The sequence below is a fragment of the Crotalus tigris genome, unplaced genomic scaffold, assembly GCF_016545835.1.
Source record: "Crotalus tigris isolate CLP2741 ecotype Arizona unplaced genomic scaffold, ASM1654583v1 scf7180000023639.2272817, whole genome shotgun sequence".
NCBI classification, from domain to species: domain Eukaryota; kingdom Metazoa; phylum Chordata; class Lepidosauria; order Squamata; family Viperidae; genus Crotalus; species Crotalus tigris.
This window is the reverse complement of record NW_024100096.1, coordinates 1,198,937-1,217,847: the sequence shown is the minus strand read 5'-3', so window position 1 is coordinate 1,217,847 and position 18,911 is coordinate 1,198,937. Positions and strand designations below refer to the sequence as shown.

Below are 18,911 nucleotides of genomic sequence, written 5' to 3'. Positions count from 1 at the left end.
TTGGGGTTAGGCCCAGGATTAATACCAGGCAAACAGTCAAGCAGTAAATGATACCCCAATCAAGGAACTACCAAGGAGAAAGCATTTCACCAACAACTGAGTGCAAACCCTACTGCCTTCTAGTACTGAAGATGTTACCTGGTTTGGTGACAAAACATCTACCTACAAACAACCAAACTCGGAGAGCATCAGGGACTCTACCATATGAAAATAGAATACCAAAGAATTAAAATGGATAATACTATTGCTGCAGGTTGAAATGCTGCACTTAGTTTTAGAATATTATGCTATTAGATTGCAAGTAGGAGATAGTTGGATTCCCAGCAAAGGTTTGTCAAAAGAAAACAAGGCTACTGTAGTATTTCAGTGACATTTCAATGCAACTTATTGTGAGGGAGGAAACTGCTTGTAAGTACATATATATATAGTACATCATTACCTTGTTCCCTGGAGGATTCCTTTCAGGTAAATTTGCATAGAAATGTAGCATTACTCTATTTAAGTTTCTTCCTTTTGTGGCCAACTCTTTATGCAGTCCCAATAAAAATATTTTTTTTATTTAAGAAAGACTAATCTCTTGAAATGGATGTATGTGTTTGTGTGCGAAGTGTATTTGTGGATTGATCTATCTAAAAAGAAAAAAATCAGCCTTCTCCAACAGTCCTGCAGAGAACATGGAAACACATTCTGGAACTGAAAAATTACTCTCCCCTTTTCTTTTCTTCTCCTTTGGAAAAGAGGTAGGGTTTGTTTTAATAGAGTAAAAAGGGAAACTTTTTAAATTCCCCGCCTTTTCTTCTATCAAGAAAAAAGCGGCTCAGATTGTTTCGGCTTCCGCCACTCTAGCCCTCGCACCTGATGGAAACATTCAATTCGGAACCGGAAGTGATCGGAAAATAGACTTGGTCGTTTTTCTTTATATATGTGTGTGTGTGTGTGTATGTATGTGCACACCTAGGTCCCCCCCCCATCCCGATATAAAAAAACGCTGAGAGGCTGATGATAAATGCGTGGGTGTGCGCGCCCGCCCGCCCGCATCCAGGACGAGACGAGCCTGGAAACGACACCTGGCTGGAGCTGAAGAACGAAGGAGCGACCCCCGCCGGCAAGGCAGCAGGGTATTTCCCCACTCTCCTGGGGGTGCGGGCAATGACGTCACGCTCCGAGGCAAGGGGCGCGTTGATAGTGATGTGATCAGAGTGCGACTCCTGCCCTGTGCCCGGCTGGAGAGGGAGAGAGAAAGGGGTCCGCAACTCTCCTGCGGGATGCCTGAGACTGCAGCCATGTGGGGCGGAGGCAAAGCATGAGGGTGATGGGAGGAAGCTAATGGTGTGTCTCGTCTCGGGGACTTACCTGCCTAGTCGAGGGTCGAACCTGGCCGTGAGTGAAGCCTCACGGAAATGGAGGTAGAGCTGATGGCCAAATTTTTCATCTAAAGCGGGAGATGAGGAGACTTTCTTCTTCACTTGCATGCGTTCTTGTTGTTCAGCAAGGCAGTTCCTTAGATTACCAAACCCAAATAGCGGGCTGGAGATTTTCCGGCTCTGGGCCCCCATGTTTCTGGTTGCTATGACAATATTGGGGAACGAATCCTTTGCTGCTTCCGTGTTCCTAAAAAAGCTTTATGAAGGAAGGATGTAAAATATCCATCATTGTCTGGTGTTTTTTTATTAGAATGTGGGCTCAGCCTGTTTGATTCTGAGTAAGATGCTTGATGAGAACAAGGAGACAAACAACAGATTGTGTTTAAGGTCTCTTGGGCATGAACTTTCCCTGGCCTTGTTCTGTGGCTCCATAACCAGTTGTTGAGACACACTTAACGCTGTCTCCACAGACACTATACTCTGATGTAGGTGTCTTTCTTATTAAGGGCATAGGATTGAAATCCTAATGTTAGGATTGATTTCAGTGCAAATATAAAATAATAGCCTGTTTGAGTTTCCCTAGAGCAATCTGGTAATTCTTGCACAAAATTATGTGGAGGTGGGAATGTTCTCAGCTTCTAAATGATTGCTTATACTCAGGACTCTGCAGTTTTGTGGCACTATTAAATCTTGCGAAAGAATACAAGTTAGAGAGAGTAGGGGAAAAGGACACTTCGGGAGATAGCCTTATTTTAGTTGTTAAAGGAATCATACTATTCTGCCTGGAACTGATTTTTCCTAATCTCTGCCAGCGCGAAAGACTCCTAATAAATCTGTGGAGGCTTATAAAAATTTAACATTATCACTAGTTCATTTTAAGGTTAAAATAGGTTATACAGCTTAATAAGTAGCAAATTAATACATGCTTGTATTGTATAATTTTGCTGAATATATGGATTTTTGTCAGGATGTTATGGTAGTCATGGATATGAAAATAAATTCTTGCACCCGGGTAGTGTTTGGTTCCAACGCAGCTGCTCTGAACAGAATGTGTTTCTTGAATGGAATCCTCCTTAGCCAAAAATAGATAAAATAATGAGATAGTTTTGCTTGATTTTATTTTCAGGAAGATTCTTTTCCCATGTTTTCCCTTGGATGGAAGCATGCTCTGTTCCACAAGAAACGATAGCCTTGAAGTATGATCATGGAAAAGGGAATAAGCTCAGTAGAAGTTCCTCCTATGTCAGCTCATGCCACTACAGTAAGGACGATGGTAAAAGAACATGAAGCCAAACCAGCTCAAAAAGTGAGACGAGTGGGATTTGTACTTGTACATGCAGGTACATGTCAGAATATCACAACAGTAGATGTTGTTAATGTTTTAGTACCATATATGGTACTTTGAGAGAGGTGGGAAACATGTGAAGCACAGGTAAATTGGGAAAAGAATGGTGAATATATATTTATATTTCATGACATGTTTCTTAGGCCAATTGTGGCTGAACTATAATCTGCTCATTTCCTTCCAGTTATGGTAATCCAGTTAGCTTTTTTATTTAAATTAGGAAGTATAATGTCTATGCTTGCTTTCATTTGGCAGGAAACAGCTAATCAGAAGGCTGCCTCCTTTTTAAATTTGCCTTTTTGATAGATTGATTTATAGCATGATGCATGAAAACATGCTTTTAGAAAAAAGACTTAGTAGGAATTTAAGTTGAAGGCTATAATCCCTTCATCAGAAAACAGGCGCTGCCCTCTGAAGAGTGTGCATTTGTAGTCTTCTTACAAGGTAGAAATATTTTTGATATGGAAAGGTTTATTTTAGAAAAAGCTTTAAAACAAAATTATTCTGCTTACAGTACTTTTACCCCTCTTCTCTTACATATTCCTTGATAACAGGTGCAGGTTATCATTCTGAATCCAAAGCCAAAGAATATAAACATGTGTGCAAAAGAGCCTGTCGGAAGGTAAGATTGTTAGAAGGTAATTGTTAGAAATGTTATCTCTTTACTTATACTTCATTCTTAAACAATTCCTAATTGCACTATTTTTTAAAGAAAAAAAAATATTTAAAATTTTAGGCCATATATATTCATATATTCAAATAATTTTTCTTATATACAATTTGTTAAATAATTCCATTTAATTATTTAACAAATTGTATATAAGAAAAGTTATTTGTATTCTGTATTGCATGAAACATGTAATCAGCACAATAGCAAGTTTGAACTTGTTAATCAATACTCCCTTGTAGAGTTCAGGAGACACTTGGCCCTTATGGAAGAAATAACTTGTATTAATGCAGTCTTTGTTGTGTTGAAAGTTTAGACCATGACTGGGCATCCTAATGTTCTCCAGCTGCTTTATATTGGAGCCCCCCTTCCCAATCTCTTGCCATTGGCCATACTTGTCTGGATCGGTGGAAGTTGAATACAGACATCTGGAGGGTACTAGAGTGCCTATTCTTACTATAGATTATGGAGTTTGTTTGTTTAGCTGCTGGAACATCTGGCGATGCCTTGATCTTTCAACTGTTTTATTTTTCCAATCTGCAAGTTTAATATGTTTTGAAATAAGAAAACAGCACACTTTATTAGTCCTACAATCTTATATGCATTTATCTGAGTGTAAGTGCTGCTGGATGTAATGAGACTTCTACCCAAGTATAAGAATATGCAGTAAAGAGGTTTGCACAATTAATGGTTTTGGTTAATGTTTTTCACCATGGATTTGGTGTAATATATGTCATAAGTAGTGATAGATTAATTATAACCTGCTTTGAACTTCAATTTTATCAGTATATAACTTTATTAGATTTTGTAAGGTTCTCTGCCATGATGGTTTCATCTCAATATGCAGTAATTGTGTAGGATGGCAGTGTAAAGTCTATGGTCTTCCAGATAGTGATGGACAGCAGCTCTCATGGCTTGTGGTCTGGAAAGAAGAACTATTTAGCCCAACAAATTCTGGCTGGTGGTGGTTGGTTACTTATTCTTGACTTAGAAATAATATTGACTTAGCTGTAAAAGTGCTTTCCTTCATAAGTAACAATCTTGTATAACTTCTGTTGCAAGTCAAACATACCAAATGAAAGAATTCCCAAAATGATAAGCAGTATTTGAAAATGTGTCGCTTGATTATATAATTAGGAGGCTACACTTAACGGACCAGTAGAAATCCGACTAGATATGGAATAGGAAATGAGTTCCAGGTTATTATCAATATTTTAGGATAGCGGTAGTATCGTCAGTTGCATCTTCCACACCCTAGGGATTTAATGAAGATGTGAAACATTGGAGTAAAATATTCCCAGGGATATCTCTTTCTCTATTTTATCAACTGCTTCGATAATTTTCAGCTTCTGTTTTTGGGATACCGTATAGTTGCCTGCTCAGAAAGTAGCACAATAAATGTCAAATGGACAAGATTTTTGCTGAATGTGGTGCTAGGTTAATGCAGTGAGCTTGGTAAAAAAAAATCAGTTTATGAACAGAAATTTATTTTAAAAACATCTGTAATCAATTAGTAATTTTCTGCTTTGCTTCCCATTTCATGTAATAGGAAATATTTGCACTTATTTGGTGCAAATACAGGATAGGATTATTATTCATATCCCTTTAAAATACGCTTTATTAAATATCTACAAAAAGATAAAATATAAAAAAGGAATTAAGGAAAATATGGAAAGAAAAGTACAGGGGAATAAAGAAAGAAAAGTAGGAAAAGGATAACTTAACTTTCCTCGCTGCAGTTACAAATTAAAATACATTAACCTTTTGATCTAAAATTCAATAATACACAGTATTATTGTAATCGTGAACAATTCTCATCATCAAATCTGCAAATTAATATTTCTTAGTTTTCAGCAAAAAGTCCAAAAGTGGTTGCCACATAGAAAAGCTATGTGGAAGAGCTAGACAAAGACTTTCCTTTAATCAAGGTAGTTCCTTTTGCCATCTTAGTCAGTTCCATCAACTTCAATTAAATTAAATTCATTAAATTCAGTTTGATATTCCTATCCTAACGACATTTCTTCTTTGAAACAAGGATGTTCTCAATGTAGTCAGATACGTTAGATAAAGTGACACTACAAATGTAAGGAAAGTATGGGTCCTTTGTTTTGCCTAAGGATAGTCATTATCCACTCTTTGAAACTTTGAACAATTCTCTTTTGGGACCAAATGACTCACTGGGCCTTATTGTGTAGAAAAAAATTAGTATGTAAAATATTTACGAGGCAATACTTTATACCTAAAATTCTGTCTTCTAGGCAATTGAAAAGCTACAGGCTGGGGCTCTTGTAACAGATGCAGTGACTGCAGCGCTAGTTGAACTAGAGGTACTTGCACTTATTCAGGACTTCTTTTGATGGCAGTTTGACTGTATTTTGCTGTTCATTTTTGTCTTGTATTAAATGTATTGATTGACAACATATAATTTTTTAATATGTAAGATGTATTTTAATAGAACTCTTAGGCCGTTCATATTCTGGAAACGTCTTATTGCTCCTTTGTTGCATTTGGTTTCCTCTGTTTTCAAAGAAAGTGATGGGCTGATTATCTTGGGAGCATTCCAGTTTTCTTCTCTCATTGATAACTGGGGCTAAACTCCTTTATGTGTGCTTCACATCAGATGAGGAAGTCATTAGGGAACCTGAATATGTTTTCTTAGGAAAAGTATGCATTTATTTTTCAGTATAAAAAATTCATGGCAACTATAATGACACCTTTAGTTAAGATTTGGATCAACTGATTTTGCTACGGTAGTTTAAAAATATAAAGTTGTAGGAGGAGAGCCATGTTAGTCTATGGTGACAAAAAAAAAAAATATCAGACTCTGGTAGCCCCTTTTACAACTAATAAAGTTTATTAAAAGGTCCAAGCTTTTGTGAAGTGCAGCTCACTTTGTGAGATTCATAGAGTGGCTATACTGATACAGAATTTAAGTTGGAGTGAGGCAAGGAGGGAAAGAAAGGAAAGAAGGCAGATGGGTCATGCAGATGCAGGTTACATATGAGACAGATTACCAGTACCTTATCAGTTAACAATGTTCAAGTCAGAGAGTGGCAATCTGAAAGCTTCAGGATTAACTGATTTTAAAACGAAATAGGATCTATTATTTGATTTGGATTTTTATGGAGATAAGTGGATAAATAGAGCTGGTAGCCAGATAGCTTCTTGTTTTGGCTTTATTTCTACATGCTTGCTCCATATGAATTAACTGATCTCTTTTGATAATTCAGTGTTCATGAAGCATAATTTCTCCACCAAATTAGGTTGGTTTTTTAAACATCAAATAGGGATTTTTAAGAAGACTTATGCAGCCCCCTTCTTCCCAAGATGTTTGTTTTCCTGCACGTTGCTAAAGGTTTGACTAGTTTCTCACACTGGCAAAATTCTATGGCAGTGGTGGCAAACCCATGGCATGGGTGCCAGAGGCGGCACTTGGAGCCCTCTCTGTGGACACACGTGCCGTTGCCCCAGCCTTGCCTCTCCCTGTGACCCCCTCCTCTCCAGCAGCTCCCCTGAAGGAGAGTCGCCCTTGAGCGTGACCCACACGGAGCAGCGCAGCCAAGGACATGACAGCCAGGCAGCGTAGACAAGACTGTGCCTTCACACCCTATCATGCAATTGATGCTGCAGGGCGAGGGCAGATGGTGTGGCCACCATAGCACTGCTGGGCTGCCTGGGCGATCTGCAGTGGGCCCTGGAGGCGGTGAGTGGTCCTGTGGGCAGGTGGGGTGAGGGATGGGCGTGGAGCGGGGGCAGGGCAAGGGGTGGAGCAGGGGCGGGGCCAGTTTTTGGGCACTCAGTCTCTAAAAGGTTTGCCATCACTGTTCTATGGCAACTGAGTTCTTCTATTTCCCCAGGTCATTAGAATAAAGAAAGTATAGACACTTTTATATCCTACAGTATATATGGGCTGTTTACTTAACCCAGATTCTACAACTGTGTTTTGTAAAAAGAATGTCATGAAGTATAATGCAATTCTTAAACCATAAACTCATCTGGATTATGACCAGGCATGCCATCTAATTTTTTTAGTGATTAGCAAATGCCAGAAGCAGTTAGGTAATAAACAGATCAAAACTGGAATTAATTGGAGGAGGAAAGGAGTCACCTCTTTAGTTTCCACTCTGTTGGCATAAAGCATATCTAATTCATTTAACATTTTCCCAAATGTGCAGCTCCACATATAATTGCTGTCAGGAAAAAAAAGGGAGGAAATCAATATTTCCCTCAAATTTAGGAGTCATGTTTAAGCTTTTAGAATAAGGAATTGCCATGGATCAGATTCTAGTGAAGTTGTACAGCTGGCTTTGGAGCAAGATGGATCTTATATCCCTGAAGGACTTAGATGCAAGTTGTATCTGAATGTTGGACTCAATTAAATTGTCCATGGCTCGTAGTGGATGAAATAATTAGGGCAGCATTCCCATGGTCCCGTGATCAAAATTCAGATGCTTGGCAACTGACTCGTATTTATGATGGTTGCTGGGCCCTGGGATCACGCGATCACCTTTTGTGACCGTCTGACAAGCACAGTCAATGGGGAAGCCAACAACCGTGTTACTAACTTAACAAGTGCAGTGATTCACTTAACAGCTATGGCAAGGAAGGTTGTAAAGTGGGGCAAAACTCGCCTCACAAATATCTCACTTTAGCAACAGAAATGTTGGGCTCAATTGTGGTCGTAAGCTGAGGACTACCTGCAGTTTGAATGTGTTTTTTTCCTTCTCAATCAATGCCTATGAGTAATTAATTCTACTGGTATAGAATGCAGTGGAAGCTTGTGGATTTATAGTATATTGATTTTAAGGTATTTTCTTTTATTGATTGCATCCCCGGTGTAAATACCTAGAACAGGAGCTTGTGTTTATGTACAGATGTAAAAGACAATTTATAAGGAAATAGCAGAGATTCTCATTAGGTTCTAACAAGGTACATTCAGTTGTATACTTAATGGCTCGTATGAAATTCTTTTAATAACATTTGACCATAGGTCAAACTTTGGATGAAAACAGAATTTAGAACAGTAGAGTAAATCTTCCTTTAACTGAGGGTATAAACAGCAATCTAGATATTTCGTCTGCCTGCTGATAATACAGTTTATTGTACATCTGAATGAATTCAGTAAGCAAAGAAGTAGAGTTTGGGGGGGTTTTCTGCTTTCCAGTATTTTGTCCTTTGGTTTCAACAGTTGTTAACAAGAAATTTTTTTAAAAAAGTATTTTATTAATTTTCTATTATTACAATTCATTAGTGCTTAATGAACAACGTGTTGTCTGGGTTGATTTTTTGCTTGGTAATAGAAGTTAAATTTTTACTCTCTTTCTCGTTTTTCCAGCCATTGATAAAATAAGTTCCATGTTTGAAAATATTCTGTGTCTTCTTTTTCTTTGATTCTCAATATAAGTCTATCCATTTCAGCACAGTCCAGTATTTTCTTGATTATCTCTTTATCCAATCGTGTTTTTTTTTTTCATTTTTCCAATGCTGAGCAAGTTATTAACAAGAAATTTTGAAAAACCTGTCTTAATTCAACATAAAATTGAGAATAGCACAATGGAATTAAATAGGGGTTGAACTCTATCTGCATGCACTACTTATGAATCAGGGAAGGAGACTGTTTTCTTCTGGTAGCAGCTGCTCATATCTCATGGGCTGTTGCTCTGAAGGGTTGCAAACCATATAAATAAATAAACCAAAATAAATGTGATTCTTTTTGGTTCAAGATGAAAATATTGCTTAGAATCCTCACTGCTCTCTCTCTCTCTCTCTCTCTCTCTCTCTCTCTCTCTCTCTCTCTCTCTCTCTCTCTCTCTCTCTCTCTCTCTATCTATCTATATATATATATATCAGTGAGGATTCTAAGCAATATTTTCATCTTGAACCAAAAAGAATCACATTTATTTTGCACAATGCTCTCAGGCCAATTTACATTGGAGTCTGCATTTTGAGAGCTTCTTATACAATGTGTAGCCTCAGATATGCATTTCTGTTGTGTTCAGGGAACCGAGAACAAATCCATACACTTCGGCAAATTTATGTACATGAATTATTTTATGTGCATATCTGAAAACTGTTTCCATACCCATATAGATCCAAAGAGGATTGCTTGAATAATTCTGTTCCTGCTGACTGTACTACAAAATTTTGGTTGCATTTCATTTAGCCAAAGCCAATTTTTTTATTTTGAAACTTCAACAAGCAGTAGAGTTTCCTTTTGTTTCTCTTCACAGGGACTTTCTATAGATGTAGATGTATCTCTCATTTAGGAAGGAGAAAAATGAAGCCCCTGATGAATGATGTGTGTGGATGCACGCATGTGCACGCATGTTCCAGAACTACTTTCTCTAGATCCAGTGCTTATATACAATTTCTGATTATAGCCACATGGTGGAGCTCATAGGGTAAAAGATTGGAAGTTTCACACCTCCTTTCCCATCCTTGTTCCTCCTCTTGCTTTTGTGCAATTGTTTGGCAGTTACTATTGTCATCTGGGAGGCTCTTCACTTGATATCCTGTCCCTTAATTGCAGTGTGTGACAACAATAGAGGTCTCACTACCTATATTGCCTAGATGAAAAGGAATGGTAAAAATGGGATTTTTAAAGAAAACCCAGAACATACCTGTGTGGAATCTGTATCTCAGATGAATAAATGTGTATCAAATCAAAACATTCGCCACTTTTATTCGCTTTATAGTTCTGCTTTCACTTGCCCTCAGGTTTTTTTTTTCTTTTCTGTCTTACTCCTATCCTCTTCTGTTTTCTGTAGGTGATCATGAATTAAAATTAGCAGGCTGAGTATTGGCAACACATTGGCTCAATAACAATAATTTGACCCAAGTTGTGTGTTGTGATAATATGAATGTTTTGTTTATATGTTTTTTCTTTAAACTTCTTTATAGGATTCATCCTTTACAAATGCAGGAATGGGATCTAATCTAAACCTCTTAGGTGAAATTGAATGTGATGCCAGTATTATGGATGGAAAATCACTAAATTTTGGAGCAGTGGGAGCTCTCAGTGGTATGTAAATTAGGGTCTCAAAGATGTAACATTGATACCAGAAGGATCTTTGACTATATATTTAGTCATGTCACAACCAATCTCACATTGAGGCCAAGATGAGTAAGTTGATAAAGGATAGAAATGTGAGCCAAGTCACATACTAGTGATTATTACTGTTATTGCCAACTGCTGCTTTATTTTGGATTTTTTATACGTTGCCTAGAATCACACTGTTCATGTTCATTGGCCTTTTTAAAAAAACAAACAAACAAATAAATGCATTTGAAATGTTCTTGGCAATGATTCGTGGTAGATGAAATTTCCTGAAATAGGTATGCTATTATGATAGAGAGAGAGAGAGAAGCAGAAAAATATAGTCTGAATCCAGAACATAGAAGAAATATTAAATCAGTAGAATGTTTCCCATTGAAATAAGCATGATTTTAGATAATCAGGGTAGCAATTGGTTTTTCTTTGTTTTGGCTTAATATACCTGTTTTTGGAACATATTAATACTACCTAGAATCATACTGTTCATATTCATTGGCCTTTTTTAAAAAATAAATAAATGCAGGGGTCATATTACAGTTATTTTGGTATATCTTTGAAAATGAATACAGTAAAAGTAGATAGAATTCTTGAATATGTATCACTTTAATAGTGTATATATGTAAAACTTTTTCTTATAGTGTAAGTTAACATTGCGATATTCATTTAGGGGAAATGATATTTGTTTATATGTATATGATTGTATATTTCAATTTGTTTTAAGAAAGAAAATTATATTCTGATCTTTAATATTGACAAGTGAACCCATCCTTTAATATATGTTTCTGTTGAGAAAAAGGGCCCTAGTGTGGGTGACATGATTTGGATCATCATTTTAACATAGGATTCAGTGAATAAATTTTTGTCTGACTTTTTTCTTATTAGTTAATATTAGTTTCTTTCAACACCAAAATCTGAAAAAAAAGTAAGGCATATGTTTAATGTACTGCCATTCGTCTATAACACAATGTTGCTATTCTCTTAGATAAACTGTGTTTTTCAGGAATCAAAAATCCTGTCTCCGTGGCAAATAAATTATTATGTGAAGGGCAGAAGGGAAAACTATCTGCTGGCAGAATTCCGCCTTGGTAATTACTTTATTCTGCTTTTTCTTCTTATTGTTTCTTCGTCCTCCTTAATTGTAATGCAATTTTTGAAAGTTATTCTTATTGATAGAAGCTTGTTTTTATATATATATATATATATATATATATATATATATATATATATATATATATATATATATATATATATCAGCAATAACATACTGTTTAGATGAGGGCTGGATTAGTTTATTGGTCTTGGAACATCTTATGTTTTCACTATGGCTGTAAATAGAATTCATAATTAAGGATATTTCTACTCATAATTTCTTTCACTGTGGTTGTTTATATATATATATTTACACAATTGCAAAACTTCTATTGTGATGTTTAAGCTTTAAGTCCAGTAAATGTCAAACTAAATATTGTTTTAAAAACATAGATGTCTTCATCTCCTTTAACTTCCAGATTTATAAAATTTTAACATATGCTTCCATTTATAGACAAAATGGAAAATATATTTCATTTTGAACGCAGAACAAAATAGCCCTGCTAAACATTTCATCAGAACATTTCTCTATTGGCTGCGTTTTGACACAATAACTTGAAAAGGTTCAAGTATTCCAAGAGAACCAAATTTGAACATCACCCTATATTCGCATCAAAAATAATGGGTATCAGAACAAACTTATACCTTTCATTCCCTAAGGCCCAAATCCAAGTAGATGACAGTTACCAAAAGTAACCTATTTAAATTGATATTGGGGGGAAAAATTAACAATTCCTTTTAGGAAACAAAAAATTATCAATATGCCTCCATACCCCAGCATCTTTTAAGAACTTGTGGTGTTTACCTAACATTTCAACAAGGTGAAATAGCTACAATTTCAGCCATTTTCTGTTTAGGCTTGGAGATAAACAGCCATCTGGGCAGACAGAAATTATATTTTCTGTGTCCCTTCCTGTAAAAAATACTCAATCCATTGGTCATTTTCTCTGTAACTTTAGTGCAGAAAGTCAGCATAGACTCTTACAAGCAACAATTTGGCAGATTTAAATTTTTTAAATTAGCATATTTTACCTTGGAACAAAACTCTTGGAATGCACATGTTTTTTTGAGCTTGGAACATTCAAAAAAGCTGTTTGAGTGTTCTAAGTTCAAAACAAAACACATGTTTCAAGAATTGGCTGATTTGAGGTTGAAGTGTATATGGTCATGATAATTTTTATTCTGGAAATAATATTTTCTAACTGATTTAATTTTCATAAGCAATTGAACATAAACTATAATTATGCCTATTTTCTATAGAGGTGTTCCAAGTATGAGGGAAAAAAATAATTTTCTGAATATCCAATTCTAATGAGAGTGCATTCCCAAAAATCTACAAAAATGCAAGCTATTTTATTGAGCTACATAAAAAATTACATAAGTGGAGTGAGTTGTGCTGCCCATTGGAATATTATTATTATTATTATTATTATTATTAACAACAACAACAACAACTTTATTACGGCCATTGACCAGCAATAGACATCACTTTTTACAATATATTAAGAAAAAAATAAAATAAAAATAGTACTGACATTAATAGTAAATAATAACATCCCTGTTAAGAAAATACATGTTCTCAAAATGTTAGGGTCACTCCCTAGTTTACGTGAGTGGATAGCCGATTAATGTGTGAGTAAATATAATGTTCCAAACATTATTAGAGATATCTCCAAAAAATTGGCACAAGTTGATGGCTATAAATCTGTAACCATTTTTTTTCTTGTGGACATTGCTGCAACACAGTATTTTGCCACTGCATGCGTGATAGAAGGGTTTGAGACCTGGAGGAGAAAGCCTACATAAAAGTTGTCTGCCCTCCCTGGCAATCTCTCTAATAAGGAGAGAATATATGCTGTCCTATAAACTCGGTATAACTCACAGTACAATAAAACATGTGAGATGTCTTTGACTTCTCCTTTAGCACATATACATACCCGTTCTGCTGTTGGTGTTCTCTTATACCTGCCCTGTAGGAATGCTGAGGAAGAATGTTAAATCTGGCTCTGAAGAAAGCTATTCTTTGGTTTGGGAAGGTCAAATCAAGCCAAGGCATGTGATAGCTGCTCCTTTCAACATTAGTAAAATTTAATTTGCATCTCAGTTAAATATTTTGGACCTGTAGTATTTCTTCATAGATTCAAAAATGCAGCTTAGATCATGGGATTATTAAAAAGAGTAGATGCCAGTGATAATCAGTTTACTTCTAAAACAAACCTGCTGTGCATCATTTAACACTAAAGAATATCATGTTTTCTGTCGTTTCCTGCAATTTTGCTTTGACTTAATTAGAACAATTCTACTAGCTAGAAAGTAGTTAAATAATTTGCCGTTATACTGAAAGATATGAAAATAGTTCCTGCCAGAGTGTCTTATCCCAGCCACTTGTTCGTTCTCTCTTTTTTTGCAGTTTCCTAGTTGCTGAGGGAGCCTTCAGATGGGCAGTGGATCATGGGATATCAGCCTGTCCTCCAGGTGTCATGGCAACAAGTAAGTATCTTTTTATTGGAAATTACAATTGAAAGTGTTAAAGGGACACTCGAAAACAGTGAAATGGAATTGTTTAGGTACCTAAACAAGTCACATCAGCCTTTTTATAGGGGACCATAGTCACATCAGCCTTTTTATAGGGAGATTGCACCGTAAGTATTATTTCAAAGTCATTATAGTAAATATAGTAAATAATAGTAATTTTTGAATATTAAAATTCAAGCTGTGGGTTGCTCCCTATAAAGGCCTACTTGGCATAGAACCTGATTACTCGACAGACTGCTTGTCTGCCATAGTATCTGCCTGATAGTATGGCCAATTTGATCTGGCAGGACTGGTTTGTGCTCCAGATTTCTTCAATTAAACAATGCCATCTTTCTGGACTCTGGAAGCCCACCACCTTTGTAGTCTTCTGGAGTGAGGTTCCTCTGTGATCCGAGAAGTCCCACAGAACTAGTAATTTGAAGGGTCCTAAAGCTCTGGCTTTTCACAAAGGACTTTGGCGAGTGTAAGCAAAAACCCGTTTTCTTATTTTTCTTTGTTCCCATTTGGATTTGTTATCTCTCCATTTTTGTCCTTTTCTGTTTTATTGTTTTTCATGATGGTTAACTGCCCAGAGCCTTTGAGAGTTGGGCGACATATACATTTAATGAATAATTAATTATTGCAATTATCACTGGTGGTGTTTTATTTGATTGGAAGTGGTGATTTATTCAGCTTGTGGTTAAATTATGGATAATATAGAGCAGATTTTTCAATTACTACTGAGAAAATGTTTGAAGATCACAGGCTTGCAAAAGTAGAAAGGAAAAAGACATGTAAGATTTACAGTTATATCTTACAGATCTTTAAAACACTGCAGATATGAAGATTTCTGTTAAATATCTTGTCTTCGTTAAATTTGCTTGATATTATGTACCATTCAGAATCCTTTGGGATGAGGCAGGTTACAACTACTGCAAAACAAATATTTTGTTTGAGATTATTGAAAGTGCCATTGCTATTTATGTTTGGGGAATTTTAACTTTCCGTAATAATAATAATAATAATAATAATGATGTATTTGTATATAATTTGTATAATTTATTTACACCAGTCTATATAGAATTATTTCTAATTTATGACTGCATATTTTCTGATTCTTTAAAAATCATTTCATTGTAGACTATCCCATCCCAGTAGTATTTAACTGTACTCACAGCATTCTGCACAAATGGATATTAGCTGCTAATTTTCTGTTATAATTTCCTTTATTATGTTTGGTTTTTATTTTCACTTTATCTCCTTACATCATGGTAATTGTATAAGAGAAGAGAAAAATAATTTCTTCTTTGAAAGTGTTCCTTGCATTAGATAGATGCTGTATCTTTCCTGACTTTCCGCATTAAATTGAACGTGATATTACTTAAATAGATAATCAAGAATCATTCTCTGGTTTGTTGGATCAAAACAGTTTTGAGATTGGAATCTGTCATTTTGAGCCAGCCTACTGAAATGTTAGCAACAAGAGAGTACCATTATGTTACCTTAAAATATTTAAATCTCTCATTGGTATAGAGGCATTATGAGTTTATGATTGTGATAAAAATATTTTTTTATTGCATTAATTGTCATATATAGTGTTTTCTATGTAGTTTTGCTTTCCCACTCTTTGTCTTTGAAAGAGAATTTCATATTATTTCATCTTCAGAGCCTTTTGAGCATACACCAAAAATGACTGCCAGGGGGTGCTCTGTGATTGATCAGAACTGGACTGCTTTACTGAGGATTAGATATATGCCCCCTTTTTTGTGATTACTCCTAAATTTTTTAGGGCTTTAAAAACTTTAAATGGTTATATTACACAAGTATAGAAGTATAATTGCTTTAATGCTGTTAATAAAATAAGCAGGGTGATCATTCATGATTTCTAATATTGTTAAATTTATAATTAAATTTCTTCTTTTAAATTTCAGTATACTGCAGATACAACGAATCTGAATTGCATTTCTTAACATTTATTCAGTTGACTTGATTGAAGGTAGAGGAACAAAGAAAAGTATATATTATTTCAAGTAGAATTTTGGAAATTAGCACTGTAAGAATGATCAAGTATATAGAAGAAATAGCAGTTGCTGGCTGCATTGGCAGAACCTTTAATCTCAATCTGGGACAAAATTAGAGACCACTGTCTTCTCTTCAAACCAAAATAGGAAGGTGCTGAATTCTGTTCTTCTCAAAGCTGGTGCCAACCTTCCATTTTTCCCCTCTCCATATACTGTAGACTGTGATGCACTGTATATGAGAACTAAGACTGATGATATGATTCACCTCACCTTTTTCTTACGATCTATTAAAGTCTGCCTGGCAACTGAGTGGGTAAACAAAGAGAATTCCTAATATAATGGCCTCTAGAAAAATAGAAATGGCATTCTAGCAGATAGCCAATTTTCTGTTGAGTAGAGCGCAGAGAAGATGACACCTCCTCTTCAGATGAGTTAAGTTCTGTGTATTTGGCATATGCGGCTGGGAGCAATATTGCAAGATGGCCAGTCTCGGTAGGAATGCAACAAAAGCAACTGAAACAAGATGGAAATCTGTTCAGAGGATTTCTTGTTCAATTTCCTCAGGCAAAGTAATTGTTTCCACAACGCCTCAACCTAAAACATATTCACGACAAGGACACATAAGATAAGATGATAAGATAAGATAAGATAACCTTTATTGTCATTTTTTACTGTGGGCACAACAGCACACATCAAAAATGAAATTTAGTTGCCTGCTCTCAAAGTGTGACACATACCTAAAACATACTATGTACAACATATGTATAGACCCACACCCTACATATACATAAAAATAAATATTAAATACTGTCCATCTTGAGTATATAAAATGGCATAAAATTCAAAGTTGCAATTGGGCCAGATGTCAAATCTGTATATGTAAATAGGCAATACTCTTACAGGATTGTAAGAGTAACATCAAGAGTTTATTCCCTTTCTCATCAGTTATTGATTATGCATTAGCATTTGCTAGCAATGCACCTTTTCCTTTATACTGTATAGCACAGATAGTGTGCAAAAAGATAAATTAATATGCATTTGTACCAGAAATTGCAGCATTCAAAAACTAAAGGAAAACAGCATCTAAGGACATAATCAAGCTGATGTTAATTGGGCTTGAGGATCTTGGAAGAAGATTACAACATGATTCTGTTGAATTACTCAGGACATAAAGTTCCATATTCTATAGTGAAATAGTAGGCTTTTATCTCACTACAAAGAATTTGTATGGTCGTGTTTATTTTTCACCAAAGGCAATTTTCCAAATTTTTCTGTTCATTATAGAATAAAACGCTTAACTTGTTTATATCAATAAAGCAGTCAGTGAAATACCTGAGTTTAAACAGCAGGTCTTTTATCCAGCGAATCGTTCTTTGAAAATGGAATGACATCACTTTACTCATGGGGGAAGGGAATATGCGTAAAATCATTTAGGTTTCAGGGTTTATAAATATTTCAGATTTATGACTATTGCTGAAAGTTGCATAAAACTGCAGTGTGGTTTGATTGCTTGGGAAAATAGGCAACCTTATAGGGAGCAGCTATTCATGTAAATTAAAAACCTTAAGTTTGTCCCAATTAAGGAAATTTCATTTTAAGGATTTTATTAACACCATGAGATGCTGAGAGACTCAAAAAGACTAAACAGGGTTGCTCACCTAGATATTTGTGAGAAAAAAACAAAGTGTTGAGAGAAAAGATCAAAACACTCTTATTCAATAATAAAGAAGAGTTTGGAAAGTCCCCACTGATCTCAAGGCATCCCCTGACGACCCATGATGACACAGTATGTTAAGAACTTAGTAAAGATGGATCTCTTCCGTGTCTAAGTGGTAGACTGCTTATGGTTCCTAGCTGAATTTCTTCGGTTTTTGTTAGGAGAGAAATACTTGAGAAAATATAAACAGTTGCAATGACATGTACACATGATAATTTTAGTCTGGGAAGGGTTTTTCTAAAAGAGGGCAAGGTAGCAATTCAGATCCTTAAAAGTTGGCAGGCAATCTTGTGTTTAGTGGAAGTAACAATTTCTTAACGCCCCTATTAAAATTGCATCACTCAGACAAATGGACATAATTAGAGCTGAAAGGGTTATTAGAGATTGTCTTTGAGAACACCCATTTACTATTTCAGTGTTTGAAGGCTGGAGAAGAAAAATTCAGAGTCTGGCTAACCAATTTATTTCACTGCATTTGAGATTGCGGTTATTATCTGCTTAATTTACTTTTATTTTCTTAAATGTATCAACTATAGCACTGCTCATGTCCTAATTTTATGAAATTATATATATCAGGATCACATGTTTCTTCTTTTTTTCTGATTGTCTAAAAGCGATGTCTCTTGGTTAAAATTGTGTAGGAATTTGCTAGTTAAGAAATATTTAGATCAATAGACAGATGCTGGATATATGCTTGAGTTTGTTGAGTGAAAATCAAAAGAGTTGCATTTACTAAAGTTAATAGTTTTAGTTCTTCAGAAATGTAAATGCTATTAAATGTTTTACAGGACTTAGTTTAGCAGCTTTTAAAAGGAACAAGAGGAAACTAGAGCTGGCTGAAAAAGTAGAAACAAATCTTTTTCAGCTGAAGAAAAGACGACAAACAAGTGAAAAGGTCAGTATCTGGGGAGAAAGATGTTAGTCATTCTTAATACTTCAACAAAGTTCAACAAAGGTTAACAGCTCAATAAACTGAAAATAATGTAATGTGTATATGTGTGTACTTGCGTATGTGGTTTTTTTCATATACTACATTCTTCTAATTAATTTAATGTTTCTTTGGAGTGTTTATTTATTTGAGGAACAATCAGTCAGATTGTATTTGTGAAAAGTCCTTGCATACATGGACATGGGTCTAGG

General features: G+C 35.4%; 1 protein-coding gene across 5 annotated transcripts in view; it reads left to right on the top strand.

The window, feature by feature from the left end:
• The first annotated feature begins 917 nt into the window (after nt 1-917).
• Nucleotides 918-18,911, top strand: part of TASP1 (taspase 1) — a 57,102-nt gene continuing 39,108 nt past the window's right edge. Inside the window, exons 1-8 of one of the 5 annotated variants that reach the window (XM_039320479.1) lie at nt 918-1,118; nt 2,491-2,704; nt 3,264-3,331; nt 5,635-5,703; nt 10,277-10,397; nt 11,431-11,515; nt 13,930-14,009; nt 18,560-18,666. In XM_039320479.1, coding sequence (XP_039176413.1) covers nt 2,563-2,704; nt 3,264-3,331; nt 5,635-5,703; nt 10,277-10,397; nt 11,431-11,515; nt 13,930-14,009; nt 18,560-18,666 — 672 coding nt within the window. In that variant the 5' untranslated portion in view covers nt 918-1,118; nt 2,491-2,562. Of the gene's footprint in view, nt 1,168-1,190; nt 1,407-2,490; nt 2,705-3,263; nt 3,332-5,634; nt 5,704-10,276; nt 10,398-11,430; nt 11,516-13,929; nt 14,010-18,559; nt 18,667-18,911 lie in introns of those variants that run through there. The other 4 variants (XM_039320478.1, XM_039320480.1, XM_039320477.1 and 1 more) reach the window with 4 other exon arrangements.